At 43.2% G+C, this 21390-nt stretch overlaps 1 protein-coding gene across 1 annotated transcript; it reads right to left on the minus strand.

Annotated features, from left to right (window-relative positions):
* Positions 1-6019: 6019 nt before the first annotated feature.
* On the minus strand, positions 6020-19049 carry LOC130485646 (collagenase 3-like). The gene is made up of 6 exons (XM_056858865.1): positions 18795-19049; positions 17231-17451; positions 17000-17145; positions 14282-14407; positions 10034-10195; positions 6020-6186 (listed from the first exon to the last, which is right to left on the minus strand). Exons 1-6 carry the CDS (start codon positions 19047-19049, stop codon positions 6020-6022), a joined length of 1077 nt encoding a protein of 358 aa, XP_056714843.1.
* Between the last annotated feature and the right edge of the window lie 2341 nt (positions 19050-21390).

Genomic DNA, 21390 nt, shown 5'->3' on the forward strand with positions numbered 1-21390 from the left:
AAACAAATATATTGTTAAAACTGTACATATTCAGTGTTCAGTGGCTGTGTACTGAGAAGTGTTTCTTTGGATTTCAACTACCTTATATCAGTAAACCTCCAGGTACTAGCTGGAGAGTTCCTGCTATTACAACTGATCTCCAGCCGATAGAGATCAGTTCCCCTGGAGAAAATGCCTGCTTTGGCCATTGGACTCTATGGCATTGAAGTCCCTCCCCAAACCCCACCTACCTCAGGATCCACCCCAAAAACCTCACACCGGTGGCAAAGATGGGACCTGGCAACCCTATATACACGTGTGTGTGTGTGTGTGTGTATGTGTTCAGTGCCATCAAGTCGCTTCCGACTCATGGCCACCCTATGAATGAAAGTCCTCCAAAATGTCCAATCTTTGACAGCCTTGCTCAGATCTTGCAAATTGAGGGCTGTGGCTTCCTTTATTGAGTCAATCCATCTCTTCTTGGGTCTTCCTCTTTTCCTGCTGCCCTCAACGTTTCTTAGCACATAGTTATACGATATACACATAGTTATGTTATATCGATAGAATGACAATCAGCGGCCAATTAAAATAAAGAAAAAAGGGACCTGGCAACCCTAAGCCAGCTGGGTGACCTTGGGCTAGTCACAGTTTCCACCAACCTCCCACCAACCTCACAGGGTGTCTGTTGTGGGGAAGGGAAAGTGATTGTAAGTCGGGCTGATTCTTCCTTAAGTGGTAGAGAAAGTTGATATATAAAAACCAACTCTGCAAAAACCGTACACCCCCTGGAAAGGAGAAAACCAGCACTGAATACGAGAGAGTTCCGTCGCTTCTCTGTGCTGATTTTCTACCTGCGGGGATTTGTTTTTTAGGGTAGGGAACATTCCAAGATGGGAATCTTCCACCTGATCCCCTTATTCTTTTGCATGTGTGAATCCGAGCTAGTGTACGCGGGATTCTTATCGGTGCAAAGCTCCACTGGGATGGGGGATTTCTCCTCCCTGCCCGCACTCTTTCATTTCCAGCCAGAGGAGCTCAACCAGACCTCAATTCCAACCTCGGTTGTGGCCGGCTGGGAGGTTGCCTGTGAGCTTCATGTAAACAATGTAATTAATGACCGCAATTCATGGTTCGCTGCCTCTCGTTGCCCGGGCATCAATGAAGTTGCATTCAAGTGCCCTGTGCCACTCTAAGCAACGAAAAGGTTGCATCAAAACAGAAACCATGACATGTTGGCCTTTGGGTTGTGCAATAGTAGATTTGATGTGGGTAGCCCAGGCAAGCCTGATCTTGTCAGATGTCATTAGATAATAGGGTTATCAACCTCCAGGTAGTAGCTGGAGATCTCCCGCTATTACAACTGATCTCCAGCCAATAGAGATCTGTTCACCTGGAGAAAACGGCCGCTTTGGCAATTGGACTATGGCATTGATGTCCCCTCCCAAACCCCGCCCTCCTCAGGCTCCGCCCCAAAAATCTCCAGTTATTTCCCAACAGCTGGCAACCCTATTAGCTAGGCAGGGTCAACCCTGGGAGACCTCCAAGAAATACCAGGGTCGTGATGTGGAGGCAGGCAATCCCTTGAAAACCCTATGGGGTCAACTGTAACTTCATGACAATAAAATGAAATGGTGGCGCTAGTCATTTCAACATGGGCTAGTTGTAGGGGGTGAGGAAATACAAAATGCACATCTGTGGCGTAAACCCAGAAGTGACATCAGTGTGCTGGTGTGACACTCTAGGATTCTACCCCACCAATTTTGGTAAAATTCTGGCTTGTCACACAACTTTTCTGAGTTTGCGCCAGCAGTGAGGTTGCAGCGTTGACACGATGCCTACTCTCCCCATTTTCCCCACCACCACTCTACCAAGCGCTGGCAAACCCCTATAGAGCACTCTTGGCTACCCTAGCTATTTTCCTGAAGTTTCTTGCAGTCGGGAAGCACAGTTTTTTTCCTGCTTCCCCACAGCATTGTGGTGCATTCATTGCAACTCCTGAGGTTTCCCTGAATTTTCTCTGACCTTTCTCAAACTTGCTTTGCTATTAACGTCTGGGATATATTTCAGTGAAGGCTGGATGGCTGCCACAAGGGTGGGGAAAGGATTTCCCCTGGTACTCTCCCCAAGGTAGCCATATCCTTCTCACCTCCACCAGGGATTTTTTTCCTTTATTTTAATTGGCAATTGAATGTCATATCAATATAACATAATTATGTGTGTATAGGTTTGCCAGGGCCCTGACCTGGATGGCCCAGGCTAGCCTGATCTCGTCAGATCTCAGAAGCTAAGCAGGGTCAGCCCTGGTTAGTATTTGGGTGGGAGACCACCAAGGAAGACCTGGGTTGCTGTGCAGAGGAAGGCACTGGCAAACCACCTCCGTAAGTCTCTTGCCATAAAAACCCTAAAAAAAAGGGGGTTGCCATAAGTCGGCTGCGACTTGTCAGTACTTTACACACACCGGGTTGCCAGGTCCCTCTTCGCCACCTGCGGGAGGTTCTTGGGACAGAGCCTGAGGAGGGTGGGGTTTGGGGAGGGGAGGGACTTCTATGTCATAGAGTCCAATTGCCAAAGTGGCCATTTTCTCCCGGGGAACTGATCTCGATCGGCTGGAGATCAGTTGTAATCCCAGGAGACCTCCAGCTATGACCCTGAGGTTGTCAACCCTATGTGTGTACCAGGTTCTCTGAATTCTCAGCTTTCATTTTTTAAAAAAGACTACACTTTACACTGTGGAGATATAAGGGGAAAGGTATATTACTGCAACTAAAAGGGTTAGACACTTGCTTTTTTAAAAAACATGAAAGCCAGGAATTCAGAGAACCAGATACACACCCTCTTATAACATTATATCTGTATTACAATATTCAGTTGTCATTTTGTTTTAAGCTGAAAAAGCCCCGGTGGCCTAAGGGTGGTGGTGGCTGTTACCAAGGGCAGGAAACCACAGGAAAACCTGCCATATGGAAGCCCCATTGCTACTGTGCTGTACCAGGAGCTGCAGAAACAATAGCGAAATCTCCCAATCCTGTCCCAATGTTGAAACCACCTGCATTCAGGGAGAAAGCTACACTGGAGTCAGACAGTAGGGAAAGTGATAGAAAATGCCAATACTGCAATACCATTAGGTCCAGTTTAGGTCTATTGGAAGAGCAGAAATTTGGATGTAAGAGAGAAAGCAGAGCTGATTTGCTAACAGCCTCTAGGACACTGCTTCTCTGGTTTGGAAAATCTTGTTTATTTGAGTCATTTTATATGCTTTATCTGCTATAAATATCTTTGAGGCGTATAATAATTTTATTAAAATATTTAAAATACAAAATGCAAAAGACAACACACTAGAAAATGAAAACCAGCAATAAAAACACAGCTGCCTGGTTTCAGAAAGTGGATATGAAATTTTGTAAAAAGAACAAAAAAAACCCACACCAATAAAACAGTGGATGACATTGAAGACTTGACCATTGTTAAGCTGTCTGAAGCTTGCATAAATATTTATCGATTGTATTTATGGCTCTCTGACCCAATCCAGATAGCTCTTCTTATGTTCCCTACACATCAGGGATCAGGAGAAGGGTGGATTTATTAGGAGAAGCTGAAATAATTCATCTTAATTTTGAATAGTCAGCTGTAAAAGCGATACTGTGGTAGAGACCGAGTGAAATTCTCTGAATATTTACTGTGTTTCCCCTCTCCAGTTTCCGCTCTCTTTCTGCAAAATGGCAATACTTGTAGCTGCCCTCACAAAAGCCTGTGGACAGGCGAAAACGTGATGAACTATTGGACCAAGGATGAGGAGGAATTAAAAGAATGTAGCAGAATAATTCTGGTCTGGGATTCTAATTCCACAGGGGTAGCCGTGTTAAACCGTCGCCAACATTGTCTGTTGAAGATTAACTTTCATGAACCCACACATGACACAGAGGAGGAAAAAATTGTGAAGGAAAATGTCAGAGGCATAGTTTGTGATGTTTCTGCGCAGAACTCAGAAATATACAAGATAAGTGCTGTCACCATTCCAGCAACGGTAATTGGTGCTAATAGCTGAAGTTGCTCTTGGGTGACTCAGCCTTTCCCCAGAAATATTCAGTTGTAATCCTGTGAATCATGCTTTCTTTGCTTTCCCTTAGAAAACACTCATCCATACACATGTGTCCCTTTTACAGTTAAAAAGGATGTTTCACATCTGGGAATCTTTCAGCTTGTTCGTATGCATGGTGCTTCATGGGAGAAAAACAAATCGTAAACACTAGATGGGAGCAGTTTATATATAAACTGGGGAAGGGCTGTGGCTCAGTGGTAGAGCCTCTGCCTTGCATGCAGAAGGTCCCAGGTTCAATCCCCGGCATCTCCAGTTAAAGGGACTAATCAAGTAGGTGATGTGAAAGGGCTCTGCCTGAAACCCTGGAGAGCCGCCGCCAGCAGCTCTCTAGCTCACAAGGAGAACCTTGCATCTATGCCACCTTCTTGGAGGAGGGCGGGATAAAAATTACTAGCTGTATAGTCCTTTGTACCCTGTCCTGGCTAGCCTGATTTTGTCAGATCTCAGAAGCTAAGCAGCGTTGGCCCTGGTCAGTATTTGGATGGGCAACCTCCAAGGAATAGCAGGGGTGTGATGCGGAGACAGGCAATGGCAAACCACCTCCGAACGTCTTTTGCCTTAAAAGCTCTACGGGGTTGCCGTAAGTCAGCTGTGACTTGACGGCACACAAAAAAAAGTCCTTTGCAGGGAAAGTTATATGACAAGAACTGTGTTATCCACCAGGTGGCAGACTGACACCTGACAAACATTGAGCACTGACTGCGGCAAGATAAGGCTTATGGTCAAGCTGAAATACATATATTTAAAAAAATTAAATAAAAATGGAGTGTCCTGTGGCACCTGACTAATGAGATTTTATTCCACCCTCTAAGTTGTCACAAGACTCCTATTTATTTTTGCAACACCACAATAACATGGTTACCCCTTTGGAGTTTGCTGAAGCCGCCCTGGACGCTGGACACCAGCATTTACTCCTGCTTTCAGTAGAAGGCTGTTGTTTAAGTCACTGGCCGTTTATGCTTGGTAATTAGCAGTGTGTTCCAGGCTGATGTGCCCCGCATATTTTTTAAAATTTCTTCACGCTGAACCGTCATTCCTGATGTCACTGAGAAGCCGGCGCATACCAGCAAATTATAAACAGGTGTGGGTTTATAATTTTATCCACCTGTTCCAAACGGTAACCCCACATGGACTTAATATGGAGAACGATTTGTCTTGCTACATAGGCACCTAATAAGTTTATTAGGAAGTTAGAACTTTAAATGTGGTAAGCTGTATGTGGACAAGCCAGAGGACTGTAAGAACCCACACCTGTTTATTATTAGGGCTGGTATCTTAAATTCTAACTAAGTGTAAGGGAGAATTAGGTATCCCTAAAGGGAACCCACAACTCAGAGGAAATCTGTCTAGCCCCTGTAAGGCAGAAGAAAATATAAGCAATAAGAGCAGAACGTCGGGATGTGATGTCACCCCATGGGTCAGTAATGACCCAGTGCTTGCACTGGGGACCTTTACCTTTTTATTTAAGACCATAGAAGCCAATGGGCTTAGAATGGTTTGACTTTTGTTAGGATGGCACTGATCATGTAGTATTTAGGCTCAGAAAACATGGGTTAAGATCCCTTCACAGTCACTGAGATAGCAATCCTAAGCAGGTCTACTCAGAATTCTACTCCGGCCTCTTCCATGGGGCTTACTCCCAGGAAAATGTTCTTAAGACTGCACTGTTAGTTCATTGGGTGGTCATAGGCTAGTCATTTTCTCTTGTACTTCACAATCTCGTGATGATGATCAGACTGGGAAATTCACCATGTTTATTGCTTCACAGAGGGAAGGTAGGGATGAAAAATGTAAACAAGAAATAACATTGCCATTTCAAATTTAACGAATTCTTGTCATGTTCTTTATTATAGACATTGTTGATGCGGGTAAAGAAAAAGATATGAGCTTTTTTCTTTCTGAAACACTCAATAACGCTCATGTTTTTCTGGATCCTCATGTTTATGTGGATCCCCATATTTCTTTGGATTCATAAGAATAATAGTGCCATGAGTCGTCATAGTGCCCTGAATCATCATTGTGCCCTGAATTATCATTGTGCCCTAGTTTGTCATTGTGCCCTGGTTCGTCATATTCCTCTGTAGCCGCAGCTTCATTTGGATTTGGCCCTGCATGAGAAAAATATGGAGAAAGACAAAAAGATTGCCATTGCTTTGCATTTGAGACAAAAGTTCTATTTTTGTCAGAGGCTAGACAAATCACAACAAGGGATTCTTCACAGCAGCACTCTCATTGTGGCCTCCATCCCTCACAAGGGTTGACATAATTCACAGTGGGTAGCCGTGTTAGTCTGTCTGCAGTAGTAGAAAAGGGCAAGAGTCCAGTAGCACCTTAAAGACTAACAAAAATATTTTCTGGTAGGGTATGAGCCTACTACTATTAGGAAACTGCTTAACATCTTCTTACTCCAGTGAGCCATGGGGTGTCGGGTGAGGGCTTATTGTTCAAATAAGCTGTCATAGTTATTATGTTTTCTAGGCAGGGTTTTATGATTTGCCTTTATTGGTGCTTTACATAACGTTGTTAGCCACCCTGAAGACATCTTTGGTGGTCAATGCTTCCCCTCTTAATATTAACTGCAAACCTCCGCTAGGCTCTGCCAGCTTCTATACCAGAGGTGCCTAGTCTTGCCAACTGAGTTTTGTCTGCCCTGGTGTCTGAGGGGCACGTTTGTAAACCAATGGTCAACCAAGCTATGCCTGATTCCCTATTAAGAAGACTGGGAGCTGGTCTGCAGTTGCTTTGGCCTTGACAGCTAAACATTTAACTGTCTCTTTAATGTCCCATCTCTGTACCTGTCCTTGCCAGTTCCCAGTTCTTTTCACAATTATCTCAGCTCTCACAGGGGCTACTGGAGCAGGCTAACAGTGGGGATGTTCTGTTAAGACATCCACAGCAGGATTGCCAACCTCCAGGTACTAGCTGGAGATTTCCTACTGTTACAACTGATCTCTAGCCGATAGAGATCAGTTCACCTAGAGAAAATGGCCGTTTTGGCAATTGGACTCTATGGCATTGAAGTCCCTCCCCAAACCCCGCCCTCCTCAGGCTCCGCCCCAAAAATCTCCAGGTATTTCCCAACCCAGAGCTGGCAACCCTAATCCACAGGCATGTTTGAAGAAATAGAATACTCTAGCAAGTCCCCTGGGTGGATAAAGGCAATTAACCCTCTAAGCAAGCCTGGCTGACTCCTCAGTAGGGTTTCCAACGTCCAGGTGGTGGCTGGAGATCTCCTGGGATTACAACTAATCTCCAGGTGACAGAGATCAGCGCACCTGGGGACAATGGCTGCTTTGGAAGGTGGACTCTGTGGCATTATACCCCACTGAAGTAGGGTTGCCAGCCTCCAAGTGGTGGCTAGAGATCTCCTGGGATTACAACTGATCTCCAGGCGACAGAGGTCAGTTCATCTGGAGAAAATGCCTACCTTGGAAGGGGAACTCTATGGCATTACACCCTGCTGAGGTCTCTTCCTCAGGCTTCACCCCCAAAATCTCCAGGTATTTTACAACCCAGAGCTGGCAACGCTACACTGAAGTCCCTCCCTTCCCCTCCCTTTCCCAAACCCCACCCTCCTCAGACTCCACCACCAAAATATTAATTGAAATTTAAAGAGATGAGGAATCTGATTTCAGACCAACAACTCACGTTTAGTTCTGAGAATGTTACACTCAGTCTGATGCTTAGAAAGGCTTGTTTTCTGCTTTCAGCATTTGAGTAGCATGTTGTTGTTTTTTGCCGTCAACTCTCAGCGGACTTATGGCAACCCCGTAGGGTTTTCAAGGCAAGAGACAGATAGAGGTGCTTTGCCGTTGCCTGCATCCATGTATAGTGTTGCCAGGTCTGGGTTGGGAAATACCTGGAGATTTTGGGGTTGGAGCCTGAAGAGGGTGGGGGTTGGGGAGGGGAGGGACTTCAATGGGGTATAATGCCATGGAGTCCACCTTCCAAAGTGGTCATTTTCTCCAGGTGACTGGATCTCGGTCACCTGGAGATCAATTGTAATCCCAGGAGACATCCAACCACAACCTGGAGAATGGCAACCCTAAAAACTGAGTTGATTTGCCCCCCCCCACACACACACACACTGTTCCCATGTGGGAATGAGTAGTGGGGAAATGTGTGCTTGACTGTGCCTTAGGCTTGCTTTCCAACGCAGGCAGCTGTGCAGATAGCACTCAGATCCTTCACGCCGCCCTCTCCCACACTACTTTCTCCTTCATCTGATGAACTCTACAGGACTTCATTTATCAGGCTTGTATATCTTCCTCCTTTCTTCTTGTCCCCCCGCCCCAATTTCTCTTTAGTCTCTCTTTCAATTAGTACTATATCTTAGGTTAGGATTTAAAAGAAGTTAGGATTTGTAGAACATTTCTTTAGGGTTTTCAAGGCAAGAGATGTTCAGAGGTGGTTTGCCATTGCCTGCCTCCACGTCAAGACCCTGGTATTCCTTGGTGGTCTCTTATCCAAATACTAGCCAGGGCTCACCCTGCTTAGCTTCTGAGATCTGATGAGATTGGGCTAGCCTATAGGATTGCCAACCTCCAGGTACTAGCTGGAGATCTCATAAGAACGTAAGAACATAAGAAAGGCCCTGCTGGATCAGACCAAGGCCCATCAAGTCCAACAGTCTGTTCACACAGTGGCCAACCAGGTGCCTTTAGGAAGCCACAAACAAGACGACTGCAGCAAGCAGCACCATCCTGCCTGTCTTCCACCGCACTTCATATAATGGGCATGCTCCTCTGATTCTGAAGAGAATAGGTATGCATCATTACTGGCAGCCATTTTGACTAGTAGCCAAGGATAGTCCTCTCCTCCATGAAAATATCCACTCCCCTCTTAAAGCCTTCCAAGTTGGAAGCCATCACCACATTTTGGGGCGGGGAGATCCACAATTTAACTATGCATTGTGTGAAAAAATACTTCCTTTTATCTGTTTTGAATCTGTCACCCTCCAGCTTCAACAGATGATCTTGTGTTCTAGTATTATGGGATACTAGATACTCCTGCTATTACAACTGATCTCCAGCTAACAGAGGTCAGTTCACCTGGAGAAAACGGCCGCTTTGGTAATTAGACTCTATGACATTGAAGTCCCTCCCCTCCTCAAACCCCTCCCTCCTCAGGCTCCACCTTAAAAACCTCCCACCGGTGATGAAGAGGGACCTGGTAACCCTACTAGACTTGGCTATCAAAAATAATTGAAATTACCTTCCTTTTATCACATGTGGTGGACCTGTGACAAAGCCAAAGACTTTTGGGACATGATTTACAATGAATTGAGATTAATACTACAAAAGAATATACCCAAAACACCAGAAATGATGCTATTGAGTATGATTCCAGACGACTTAGCAATACAAAGAACTTTTTTGATTTATGCCACAACAGCTGCGAGACTGCTTTATGCAGCGAAATGGAAAGGGCTAGAAACTCCTGAGAAAAAAGACTGGATTGTCAAAATGTTTGAAGTGGCAGAAATAGCAAAACTCACAGCCATTCTAAATGAAGAAAATGACGTTCGGTTTTTGGGGGAATGGGGGGCGTGGATGCATTATTGTGAATATGAGTTAAAAATGGGAAGAATGGAAGAATACTTTCTAATCTGATCCAGAGGATTATTTTTGATCTTTTTTATAATGATTAAGTATAAGTATATTTACTAACAGACTATGATCTTTTTTTTCTATATATAGTATTGATAGTTTATTAAGATTAGATTACCTACGACGGGATGAACTTTTTATTAAGAGGCAGACAGAGGTGAAGGGGAAGTCTAAAAACTTTTCCATTTTTCTTTTTTCTTTTTTCTATTATATGATATGGATTTACAACAACTTTAAGTTAGAATTGAAATTTGATATTGTTATAGATGTTGTTCAATGTAATGGAAAACTTTTAGTATAAAACCTAATAAAATTTATATTAAAAAATAATAATAATTGAAATTACCATATATACTTTGAATTCCTTTCCTATCATCATCCGGAAGTTTGAATTTAGCTGGGTCCGTGTAAGAATAAGTAGGGAACATCAAGGCATCAGGATGATCTGAATGGTCCAAACCCAAAGAATGACCAAATTCGTGTGCAGCAACCACAAAAAGGTTGACATCTAAAAGACAGCAAAGAAAATGTATTTATTCATTTTGCAGCATTTGTAGCCTACCTTTCTCAACAGGAAGGTGGATCATAATAAAAATATTTAAAATCAATAACTAACAATAAATTGTCTATGAAATAACATTAAAAAATAGCAACCCATTTTTCAAAAAACCCTTCTGAAATGTTCTGTCTTGCAGAGTCTGCAGTAAAATTGGAGCGCCGGGACTTTCCTAACTTCGTCTGGTAAGTTGTTCCACCAGCTAGAAGTCACAGTCAAAAAGGCCTGACCATGGGCTGAGAGATGTATGTGGGGCTGAGAGAACTGTGACTAGCCCAAGGTCACCCAGCAGGCTTCATGTGGAGGAGCAGGGAATCGAACCCAGTTCTCCAGAACAGAGTCTGCTGCTCTTAACCACTACACTACAGTTGTACCCCATCAAATATGGGAAGCACAATACCCTCCAAGACCTCGGACTGTCTAACTGCATCTTGTCAGGATTTAATTTCAGTGTGTTCACGTATAGCCACTGACTCAGGACGGTCACAGCATCATTAGGCAGCTTAGACAAAGAAATACATAGCTGGGTGTTGTCGAGATTCTGATGACACCCAATAGCAAAACCACTGATGATCTCTCCCAAGGGTTTTTACATACAAATTAAAAAGCATGGGCGATAAAACTGAGCTATGCATAACCCCAAAGGACATCTCATACCACTGGAATCTGGTCTGCATCAGCAACCTTTTTGTTTCCAGTCAGTGAGAAAGGAAATTAAACCAAACCAGTGTGCCGCCTGTTATATTAATGGCATGATCCACTGTATGGAAGGCTATGGACCAATATGTAGCAAAAATGGGTTCTTGGTGTGGTGAAATCCAGAAGCAGAATTTAGCTTTCACAGTGGCTTGTGCATTCAATATACATATTTTTGCCACATGGTACAAACAAAGATCATGAATATTTGGAAATATATGCAAGAAGAAGCTAAGGACAGTTGGAGTCTTCACTTGATGGAAAAGTTGGTATTATTTTTTCTCTCAGCTATAATCTCAGCAAGGTGAAGGTCTTGGGGCCAAAGAAACTCCATTGTAGATGGAAAAAACATATGCAAAGTGATGCCTCAGCTGTTGTATGACTAGTGCTAAGGGGAGATTGGCTACATATTCCATACTTTTTTGAAGGCAGTATTATAGGTAAACATGAATGAGTGTGCTGTAGACGTTCCCAATTCCATGGATCATTCTAGAAACAAAGAGCAGTAGAATGAGGCAAGGAGACCACAGTGTGCTAAAGGCAGCATCACTGCGGCAAGGACTTGTCATTTGCACATAACATGAATCAAAAAGTGTCTCCAAATGGATAGAATATAATTTAAAAATCAAAGCAGAAATCCTATGTATGCATGTGTGTAAAGTGCTGTCAAGTCACAGCAGACTTATGAAGCTTTCCCTCACACTCATCTTACTCCTGATTTTCTTGGCAGCCGATCCACAAGTAGGGTTGCCAACCTCCAGGTAGTAGCAGGAGATCTCCTGCTATTACGACTGATCTCCAGCCAACAGAGTTCAGTTCCCCTGGAGAAAATGGCAGCTTTGGCAACTGGACTCTATGACATTGAAGTCCCTCCCCTCCCCAAACCCCACCCTCCTCAGGCTCCTCCCCAAAAAACCTCCTGCTGGGGGCGAAGAGGGACCTGGCAACTCTATCCACAAGCATTGGAATTGGGTTAGGCACGGGTCTTCTGCATATCTGCCCTCCCCCTAACTTTTCACAGTTGTGGAGTTAGTTTATTTTCTTCTGCACATGGCTTCAATACTGAGGATTTTCAAGGCTTCAATACTGAGGATTTTCAAGGGAGGGTGCTGTCGTCATTGGTGGTATCATCAGCAGTGTTATAGCGCTACCCCCTTTTTTAAAAGCACCCCTAAAATATCAATATATTACTAGAACATTGTAACAATAGGCTTAGCAGGTTCTCTGAATCCCCAGCTTTCATTTAAAAATGTAAGTCTCTAGTCTCTTCCCTTGTGGAGATATAAGGAAAAAGGCATATCTCTGTTAAGGAAAAGGCTAGAGACTTACTTTAAACAAAAAAAAGAAAAAGAAAAAGAAAGCAAGCTGGGAATTAACAGCCCATTCCCGAAATAATGGCGTGCGGAGTCGGCAGGGAAGAGGCGTAGCTTTCATTTAAAAATGTAAGTCTCTAGTCTCTTCCCTTGTGGAGATATAAGGAAAAAGGCATATCTCTGTTAAGGAAAAGGCTAGAGACTTACTTTAAACAAAAAAAAGAAAAAGAAAAAGAAAGAAAGCTGGGAATTAACAGTCCATTCCCGAAATAATGGCGTGCGGAGTCGGCAGGGAAGAGGCGTAGCTTTCATTTAAAAATGTAAGTCTCTAGTCTTTTCCCTTGTGGAGATATAAGGAAAAAGGCATATCTCTGTTAAGGAAAAGGCTAGAGACTTACTTTAAACAAAAAAAAGAAAAAGAAAAAGAAAGAAAGCTGGGAATTAACAGCCCATTCCCGAAATAATGGCGTGCGGAGTCGGCAGGGAAGAGGCGTAGCTTTCATTTAAAAATGTAAGTCTCTAGTCTTTTCCCTTGTGGAGATATAAGGAAAAAGGCATATCTCTGTGAGGGAAAAGGCTAGAGACTTACTTTAAACAAAAAACACAAAAAAAAAGAAAAAAAAAGAAAAAGAAAGAAAGCTGGGAATTAACAGCCCATTCCCGAAATAATGGCCTGCGGAGTTGGCAGGGAAGAGGCGCAGCTTTCATTTAAAAATGTAAGTCTCTAGTCTTTTCCCTTGTGGAGATATAAGGAAAAAGGCATATCTCTGTGAGGGAAAAGGCTAGAGACTTACTTTAAACAAAAAAAAAGAAAAGAAAAGAAAAATAAAGAAAGCTGGGAATTAACAGCCCATTCCTGAAATAATGGCGTGCGGAGTCGGCAGGGAAGAGGCGCAGCGCTGCTGTTCCCAGCGCCGGCGTAACTGGCCAAATCGGGATAGGGAACCGCCTAGCCGGCAGCTCCTCCCCCCACCCCACCCCCAGAACGCTTCTCTGCACCTGCGCGGCCTTTCTACGCCATGGCCTGCACCATGGAGAGCCTGCGCTGGCGAAGGGGTGAGGTGTGGTCCCATGGCGCTTGGCCACTGACGGGACTGGCCTCGCCGCCAGCGTAAGTGCGTGTAATCGCGTGATTACACGCACTTACACTGGCGGCGGGGTCATGCCACCTCCAGAAGACTTTCGGGGCCCCTTTTCAGGAATGGGCTGTTAGAGAACCTGCTTAGCCTACAGTTATAATGTTCCAGCGATATATCAATATTTTAGGGCCATTTTTTAAAAAAAGAAAGACAATGTAATAATTCATCTTCAGGGTGGTGGGGAAGGAGAGGGAGTGGTTTAATCATCAAAATCATCAAAATGTGGGCTGTAGGTGGGGTGGAAGTGGGAGGGGCAAAGAAATCCAACAGCAACATTATGCACAAGGGAAAAAGAGACTCAAAATCGGCTTCTAGAAAAACATCAGGGTAAAAGTGGTCTCAAAAGAACTGGGGGTGGGTTTAGTTTAGTTTAGTTTATTGTTGTTATGGTCGTAGACCAGCATAACTGGGGGTGGGGAGAGACATGGAGGCTAAAACTTACAAAAAAACCCATGCAGAAAAACCCATGGCAACCCCGTAGGGTTTTTAAGGCAAGAGAGGAGCAGAGGTGACTTGCTGGCCTCAGCATAGGGACCCTGGACTTCCTTGGTGATTCTAACCAGGGCCGGCCCTGCTTAGCCTCCCAGATCTGATGCAATCAGTCTAGCCTGGGCCATCCAGGTCAGGGTAATATGCACATGCATGGAAGTAAGTCCCATTTAAATCAGTGAGCGTTACTTGGCTGCCAATTTACCTTCCGGTGCTGGGAAAGACGTTTTTCTATCTGAGACTCTAGAGAGCATTGTCAGAATAGACAGTACTGAGACAGATGGACAAACAATTCAATCTGGTATGAGATGGTTAGTGTTGTATGTGCAGTACCTACTGTGTGGCAGGATTGCAAATCAGGATACAGGGGCAGCTCTCTAGTTATATGTTTATAGATATACCATTGTCTTTTTCGGACCACTTTTCATCCTCATCAAAGTGACAGTCTCCTCCGATGTCTGGACCTGGGGCATAAGCGTGAGCCAGGGTTCCACCTTTTCCATCAAAAGGATTGAAATCACCGTGAGCTGAAGTAGAAAGGAAAAAGTAAAGATATGCATTAGGGCAAGGTTTTTCAGGCTGCCATTCTAAGAGCATTTACCTGGAAGTAAACTCAAACGAAATGGGTCTTAGGTCTGAGTGGACATGCTTCAGCTTGCACTGCCAAAGTATTTAGGTCAACACCTTGAAGTTTCTCTGGAAAGAGATTTTTGTTAACTCCTTATTTCCACAGTTTTGGGGGAGAAGTTCTAAGTGATTAAAAGGCACAGTTGGTTCGAAAAATTTAGTTATGGGGTTTAATTTTTAAAAAGTAGTCTATATTGACAGATTGCCTTGTTTCTTGAACGCGGATTATCATCATTCTGGTGGAATTTAAGAGAATTGAGACTAGGCCTTGTCCTTTTTTGGATTCTCAGATAGGGTTGCCAACCTCCAGGTGGTGGCTGGAGATCTCCCACTATTACAACTGATCTCCACGCAATAGAAATCAGTTCCGCTGGAGAAAATGGCTGCTTTGGCAATTGGACTCTTTGGCATTGAAGTCCCTCCCCTCTCCAAACCCTGCCCTCCTCAGACTCCACCTCCAAAATCTTCAGGTATTTTGCAACCCGGAGCTGGCAACCCAATTCTCAGCTTGGTTCTTCTTCCCATATAATCCTTTTCAATTATACTGGTGTAAGATATAAGAATGCTATGCCTTTGGTTAAGATTAGTGTAATCTTTGGTTAAGTTTAGTGTAGACATTCCGGAGCCTAGCTGTACCATCCTTAAAGTCTAAACATCCAAGAGACATTGGTATCAGAGATTAACCTTGATGGTGACCTGACCAGGGCACATCTTCCCCGTCAGATAGGACAGGGGCGTTGACAGAATTTTTGTATGACGTATGCACCCCCCATACCACCTTCCCCTGAGGGGTCTGGAGAATGTAGTTACTTACATTCTTTGATTGACATTTGTTATCTCTTCTATGGACTGTAAAAGGTATAAAGCTTGGTTGATTCTTTTATTCAGGGCTGCATGCCAAAGTCACAAGTGCTTTGCTCGTGCTTGGTATGCAGACAGAATATATTCCTTATTGTTCTTGTTATATTATGCATTAATGGGTTTCTTAGGTTGTGAGTGCTGTGCATGTTTTTTTCCAGTTTGCTTTACAATAAAATAAATAGTGGTTACATGTTTTAATGTCATTTGCCTCTCTCTCTGTGAATCTGGTTATAGAGTTACTCACTCCATCCAGACACGAACTAACTCAGGGAAACGTGGAGCCTCACTAGCCCTCTTTTCAGAATTTCCCTAACAACCATGGATCATTATAATCACAGGTATAATCAGTTAATTCCTACTAGATTTATTTCTAATTGCCTCCTGGGGTTTTCCCTGTAGGATTCTGCAAGATTGCAGTCCACCTCCCAGACATTCAATGCATGAGATCATCTAGAACAGCGTTTCTCAACCTTTTTACCCTTGCGGAACCCTTGAAATAATATTCATGTCTCAGGGAACCTCTGCATATGATTAAATATGATTTACATATGATTAGCCTATTCATCACTATTTCTCGTGGAGCCCCTAAGGATTTCTCATGGAACCCTAGGGAAAATGCTGGTCTAGAAGCTGGGGTCCCCACTATATTGTTGACATTGAAGTCTGTCCTTCTCATCTGACTATGGTCCAGACGACACGACAGAGTGTATGCTTCCCTGTGGCTTTTACCCAGGAATGTAACCAGAGGAACAACATGGCAAAGTCAAATTTATTTATTTGCATCATTATAGTCCACCTTTCTCACTGAGACCCAAGGCAGATCACACAGTATGAGACAATTAGATCAGCAGGAATGGGGCCTCCAATAAACAATGCATTAGGGTTTGACTTGCAGCTGGTTTGATTCTTCCTTAAGTAGTGGAGAAAGTTGGCATATAAAAATGAACTCTTCCTCTTCTATGTCCTCACCCCCTACAGCTAGCCCATGTTGAAATGACTAGCGCCACCATTTTATTTTATTGCCATCAAGTCACAGCTGACCCCATGGGGTTTCCCCATTCCTACACATGAAGCCTGCCGGGTTGGTTTCCCCACTCCTACACATGAAGACTGACCTTGGGTTAGTCACAGTTCTCTCTGAGCTCTCTCAGCCTCACCTACCTCACAAGGTGTCTGTTGTGGGGAGAGGAAGGGAAGGAGATTGTAAGCCGGTTTGATTCTCCTCAAAAGGTAGAGAAACTCGGCGTATAAAAACCAACTCTTCTTTTTCATCTCTATTCAGCAAAATTGCACAGCCAGTTAAGTAGGATAAAGGCTCTTTAGGCTTGAGAAAGATATCAAACTTTTTTGAGTGGAATAATCATTGCCACTACAAAGCTTCTGAGGCTTCTTTGAGATGGAATTGCACAAAATACCTCAACTTGTGCTCTGGGTCCCCCTTACCTGTGGAGGTCCTCCAAACCCTAAACTTAAAAGGCATCTTAAAATTTCTTTTAAACTGTTGAGCAGTTTTTTTTTTAATGCTTGGGGATATTTTAATTGTTTATGCTATTTTAATTGTCAGGCTTTCCTCAGTGGCAAGGTCAGCAGGATTAGTCAATAAACAAAAATAAATAGATGAAAATCCTTACCGCGCCTTGAAAACCAAATTTCGATATCAGCAGATTCTTTTACTGCTTGGAACGTCAGCGGGGTGATGTCACTCCATACTTTAAAAGCATTCACTATTGCTTCTTCTACCTTCCCTCGATCCATATCGGTAGTGTAGTTATTGATTCTTTGAGCAGTAGAGGAAAATACGTTAGCATTTAAGAAATGGCGCTGGTTCTTATCATCTATCAAAAATTTGAAACCCAACTCACCTGTAAGTCAAATGGTTCTTTTCCCATTTTGGTTTTCCAGATATTCTGTTATATTCCAAGACATCAGGGACTCCGCACCTAGGCCGATGCATCACCTCTACAGTTTCATTGTCTGGGTCTCCTGTTACAGCCAAATGGAAGAATTTCTGCATCACTTCAAGTTTTTCTTTAGTGGTATGGTTGACTGTATCTCTGCATGGATAGTAGTGGTCAAGGTATTCCTGGATAATTGAGAGGAGAAAAGACAGACCTGTTTGTGTTTCTATGATGTGTATCGTACATCTTCCAACATTTGGCAGTTTAAAAAAAAAATAGAAATACGCCTGTAATACCCTAAGCCAATTGTCTTCAATCTGTGGGTCAGAGCCCTAAGGCAGAGCTAAGGTTGCCAGCCCAGTGCTGTCAACCCCCAGCAGATGGGGTGGTGGTGGCAGATTCACAATGAGCAGCATTACACCAGTGCTGCAACGTCACTTCAGGCGTGATGCTCTGGGCTTCACCTGAATAGAATCCTAGAGCAACACGCTGATGAGCTGATGTCCCAGAAGGGTTTGTCCCAGAAGAGTTTGTCCCAGAAGAGATATCCCTGCCTTATCGTGCTGCCGATCTCCCCCGCCCTTCCATTTTGCTTCTGCTGCACCACCAAGCAGCAGGAGCCATGAGAGCATCGGGGCCCAGGGTGGGAGGTCTCCTGCCAGAGCAAGAGACCTAGCTACCCTAGGCAGAGCCCTGGCTAGATTGTGACCTGATAGAGCGGACATTCCCTCTGGGAACCAATCTGACTTTCTTAATAATGGAACTAATGAAAATTGGATTGTACTAGAGGTGGTTCCAATTATAAATTGAGAGGAGACTTTGTACAGTCATGTATTGAATTGAAGAGGGACTGAGGAAGAATCGGAAATGGCCGTCTCCCCTTCTTTTCTTGACATTTGGAACCTGCTTTTTCTCTTGTACCTGGCTGAAGGACATCCGGAAATAAGAAGATTCACTATTACATATACTCTTACAGGCTGTTGTACCAATACTGGACTTTTATAACACATGCAAGCCCATTTGGGGATAGTAATCCTGTGTTATTTACTTGGCTATTTATAACTATTAGGCTATTTATAGCTATTATAGTAATTGGCCCTGTTTTTCATGTTATGTAGCTTGTATCATATTATATTTTGCACTTTCTGATACATTTTCGCTCCTGTGTTTGAAATTACCCCTGATATTCTGAAATGTGTCTTGATGTTTTTGATTGGCATAAGCTGTCTCTTTTAATGTTGCCAAGCTCAACAAGGCTCTGGCACAGTGTTCAGTTTTGTATTGTGACTGGCCCAAGGTCACCCAGCTGGCTTTGTGTGTAGGAGTGGGGAAACCAACCCGGTTCACCAGATTAGAGTCCACCGCTCATGTGGAAGAGTGGGGAATCAAACCTGGTTGTCCAGATAAGAGTCCATCGCTCTTAACCACTACAACATGCTGGCCTTGCATTTAAAAAAGAAATGTCCTTTGTAGCGCCACAGCAAGACACTTACTCTACTGTTCTATGGCACAGTACAGGGTTACCTACCAACCAGTCATCATCATCCCAATCGTCCTCATCTGAATCGTCCTCGTCTGAATCGTCCTCATTGGAACGGTCCTCTTCTGAATGGTCCTCGTCAGAATGGTCCTCATCCGAATGGTCCTCATCCGAATGATCCTCATCCGAATGGTCCTTGTCCGAATGGTCCTCATCCGAACTGTCATCAGCCGAATCATGGGGAATTGGGAAGGCCTGGCTGCAGGCCAACAAAATGGTAATGCCCAGGAGTATGTGCAGCATTGCGGAGGTTACCAAAGAGTCTATGCTCAAAGAAGAATGTCTTTGGTATCCAGTCTCTTGCATCCAAAGAGGACAAGTTTATATAGGTCTAACTGCTGGCACGGTGTGAAAATCCACATGACTCATATTCCATCTCTTGCTTGTCTTTTGTGCATGTTGCTGAATTTTTCTTTAATGTGTCACAATTTCAAAATGATTATGAGGAAACATTAAGAGATGTCTATTTTTTGTTGTTGACATTTCCAGTGGTGAATTATCCCAGTCAGAGGCAGCTTGTCCCCCCTCACACACACACGTACCTGACTATCCTATCACTTCTTTCATCTGCTAGAGCCACGGGATACAGAAAGATGATTTCTCTGAATTCTCCCAGTACAACAGCTGTACAACCTCACCTTCGTCTCTTCCCTAACTTTCTTTGTTTGTCAATGAGGCTCATTGTAACATTTGAACCCTACAGAAATAGCTCAGCTGTATAGGTAGAACAATACAAACAGGGTGACTTGTGAAGCATTTAAACTGTGTGGTTAAAACGGGGCAGTGTGGCACATTGGTGATGATGTGTGGAAAGGTTTCTGTCTGAAAATCCATTTGCCCATGGAGCCATGACAGATTTAGACAGGACTGGCTGAAATGGTGGTACAGTATGCTACTTCGCTATGGACCTTCTTACAATACAATGTGATAGTGTAGAGAGGAAGGTCAAGTGGGTTGTACCACCTCCTACTGCAGTTCTAGCACAACCTGCAACCTTGCCAGAATAATGATGCTCAAAGCAGATTTGGGCACTGTGTGGATAGAATGAATCACAACAGGGAATCATCCTCAGGTAGAAGAAGTTAATGTTAGGCTTATAGCCCTGAATATTTAGCCACTCTCTCTTATTAATATTAATAAAGATCCAGGATACATATGAGGATTTTCATAGAGGTGACACCAAAAATGGCCTTTCCATGGCTAATGTCCATCACTTCTCTGTCTGAAGTTCAGAGGTCTGGGAATAGACCACACAGTACCAAGGAGTGAATGTGAACCAGAAGAACGATGGGTTGAAACCAGAGATATTATCAAAGAGAAATGGGCAAAGACTATTCCTATACCCAAAAGAGATGAAAAGCCTCAATGGATGACTGAGGAAACTCTTAAAATTGCTAAAGTTACATAAGAAACAAAAGTGAACGTTGACAGAAACAGAATCAAAAGTCTAAATGCAATGTTCTGGTAATTCACAAGTAGAAACAAAGGGTGAAAACACATGGTCGCTTTATCTTCCTTTAATCCCTGTTTTAGCCAGGATTGAACGCACGTTAGGCAAAACGCATGCGTTCAGTCCTGGCTGAATCCTGGCTGAAACAGGGATTAAAGGACGATAAAGCGACCATGCGTTTTCGCCCAAAGAGAAATAGAAGAGAACAACAAAAAAGGAAGAACAAGATTTACAATATGCAAGAAATCAAAGAGAAATTTAAGGCACATTTAAGCATGCTGAAAGATCAAAATAGAAATACATTAACTGAACAGGACAAAAAAAGAAGAAGGAAAGATGGGAACACTGAAGAGATGAAAGGATGACAGATTCCTTCCAAAAAGAAAAAGAACCTAAAGTTTCAGAAAGTGAAATGAAAGTTGCTCTGAGAGCAATCAGGAGAAACAAATCACCAGGAGCAGATGGGACATCAATAGAACTATTCCAAGCCACAGAAACGGACCATCAAAATCTTAACAAGAATATGCCATCAAAATCTTAACAAGAATATGCTAACAAGTATGGAAAACAAAACAATGGCTCACAGACTGGACACAATCAATTTACATTGCATTTCTGAAGAAAGGAGACCTTAAAGACTGCTTCAACTATCGGACCCTCACATTAATTTCTCATGTGAGTAAAGTGATGCTCAAAATCTTACAACACGTTTACTGTATATGGAACAAGAAATGCCAGATATTCAAGCTGGATTCAGAAAAAAAGAAGGGGCACTAGAGATCACATTTTGAATTTATGTTGGTTGCTGGAGCATATGAGAGAATTTCAGAAGAAAATCAGATTGTATTTCATAGATTACAGCAAAGCTTTTGACTGTGTGGATCATGGAAAGCTATGATTGGTTTTAAAAGAAATAGGTATGCCACAACATCTGATTGTTTTGCATTCTGGCCAAGAAGCCACTGTTAGTACAGAATATGGAGAAATAGAATCATTTCCAATTGGCAAAGGTGTCATACAAGGATATATTTTCTCTCCCTATCTCTTCAATTTGTACCCAGAACATATCATAAGGAGAATTGGATTAGATTTAGATGAAGATGGAGTGAAAATAACTTTTACAATTTGTGATAT

The sequence above is a fragment of the Euleptes europaea genome, chromosome 12, assembly GCF_029931775.1.
Source record: "Euleptes europaea isolate rEulEur1 chromosome 12, rEulEur1.hap1, whole genome shotgun sequence".
Taxonomy (NCBI): domain Eukaryota; kingdom Metazoa; phylum Chordata; class Lepidosauria; order Squamata; family Sphaerodactylidae; genus Euleptes; species Euleptes europaea.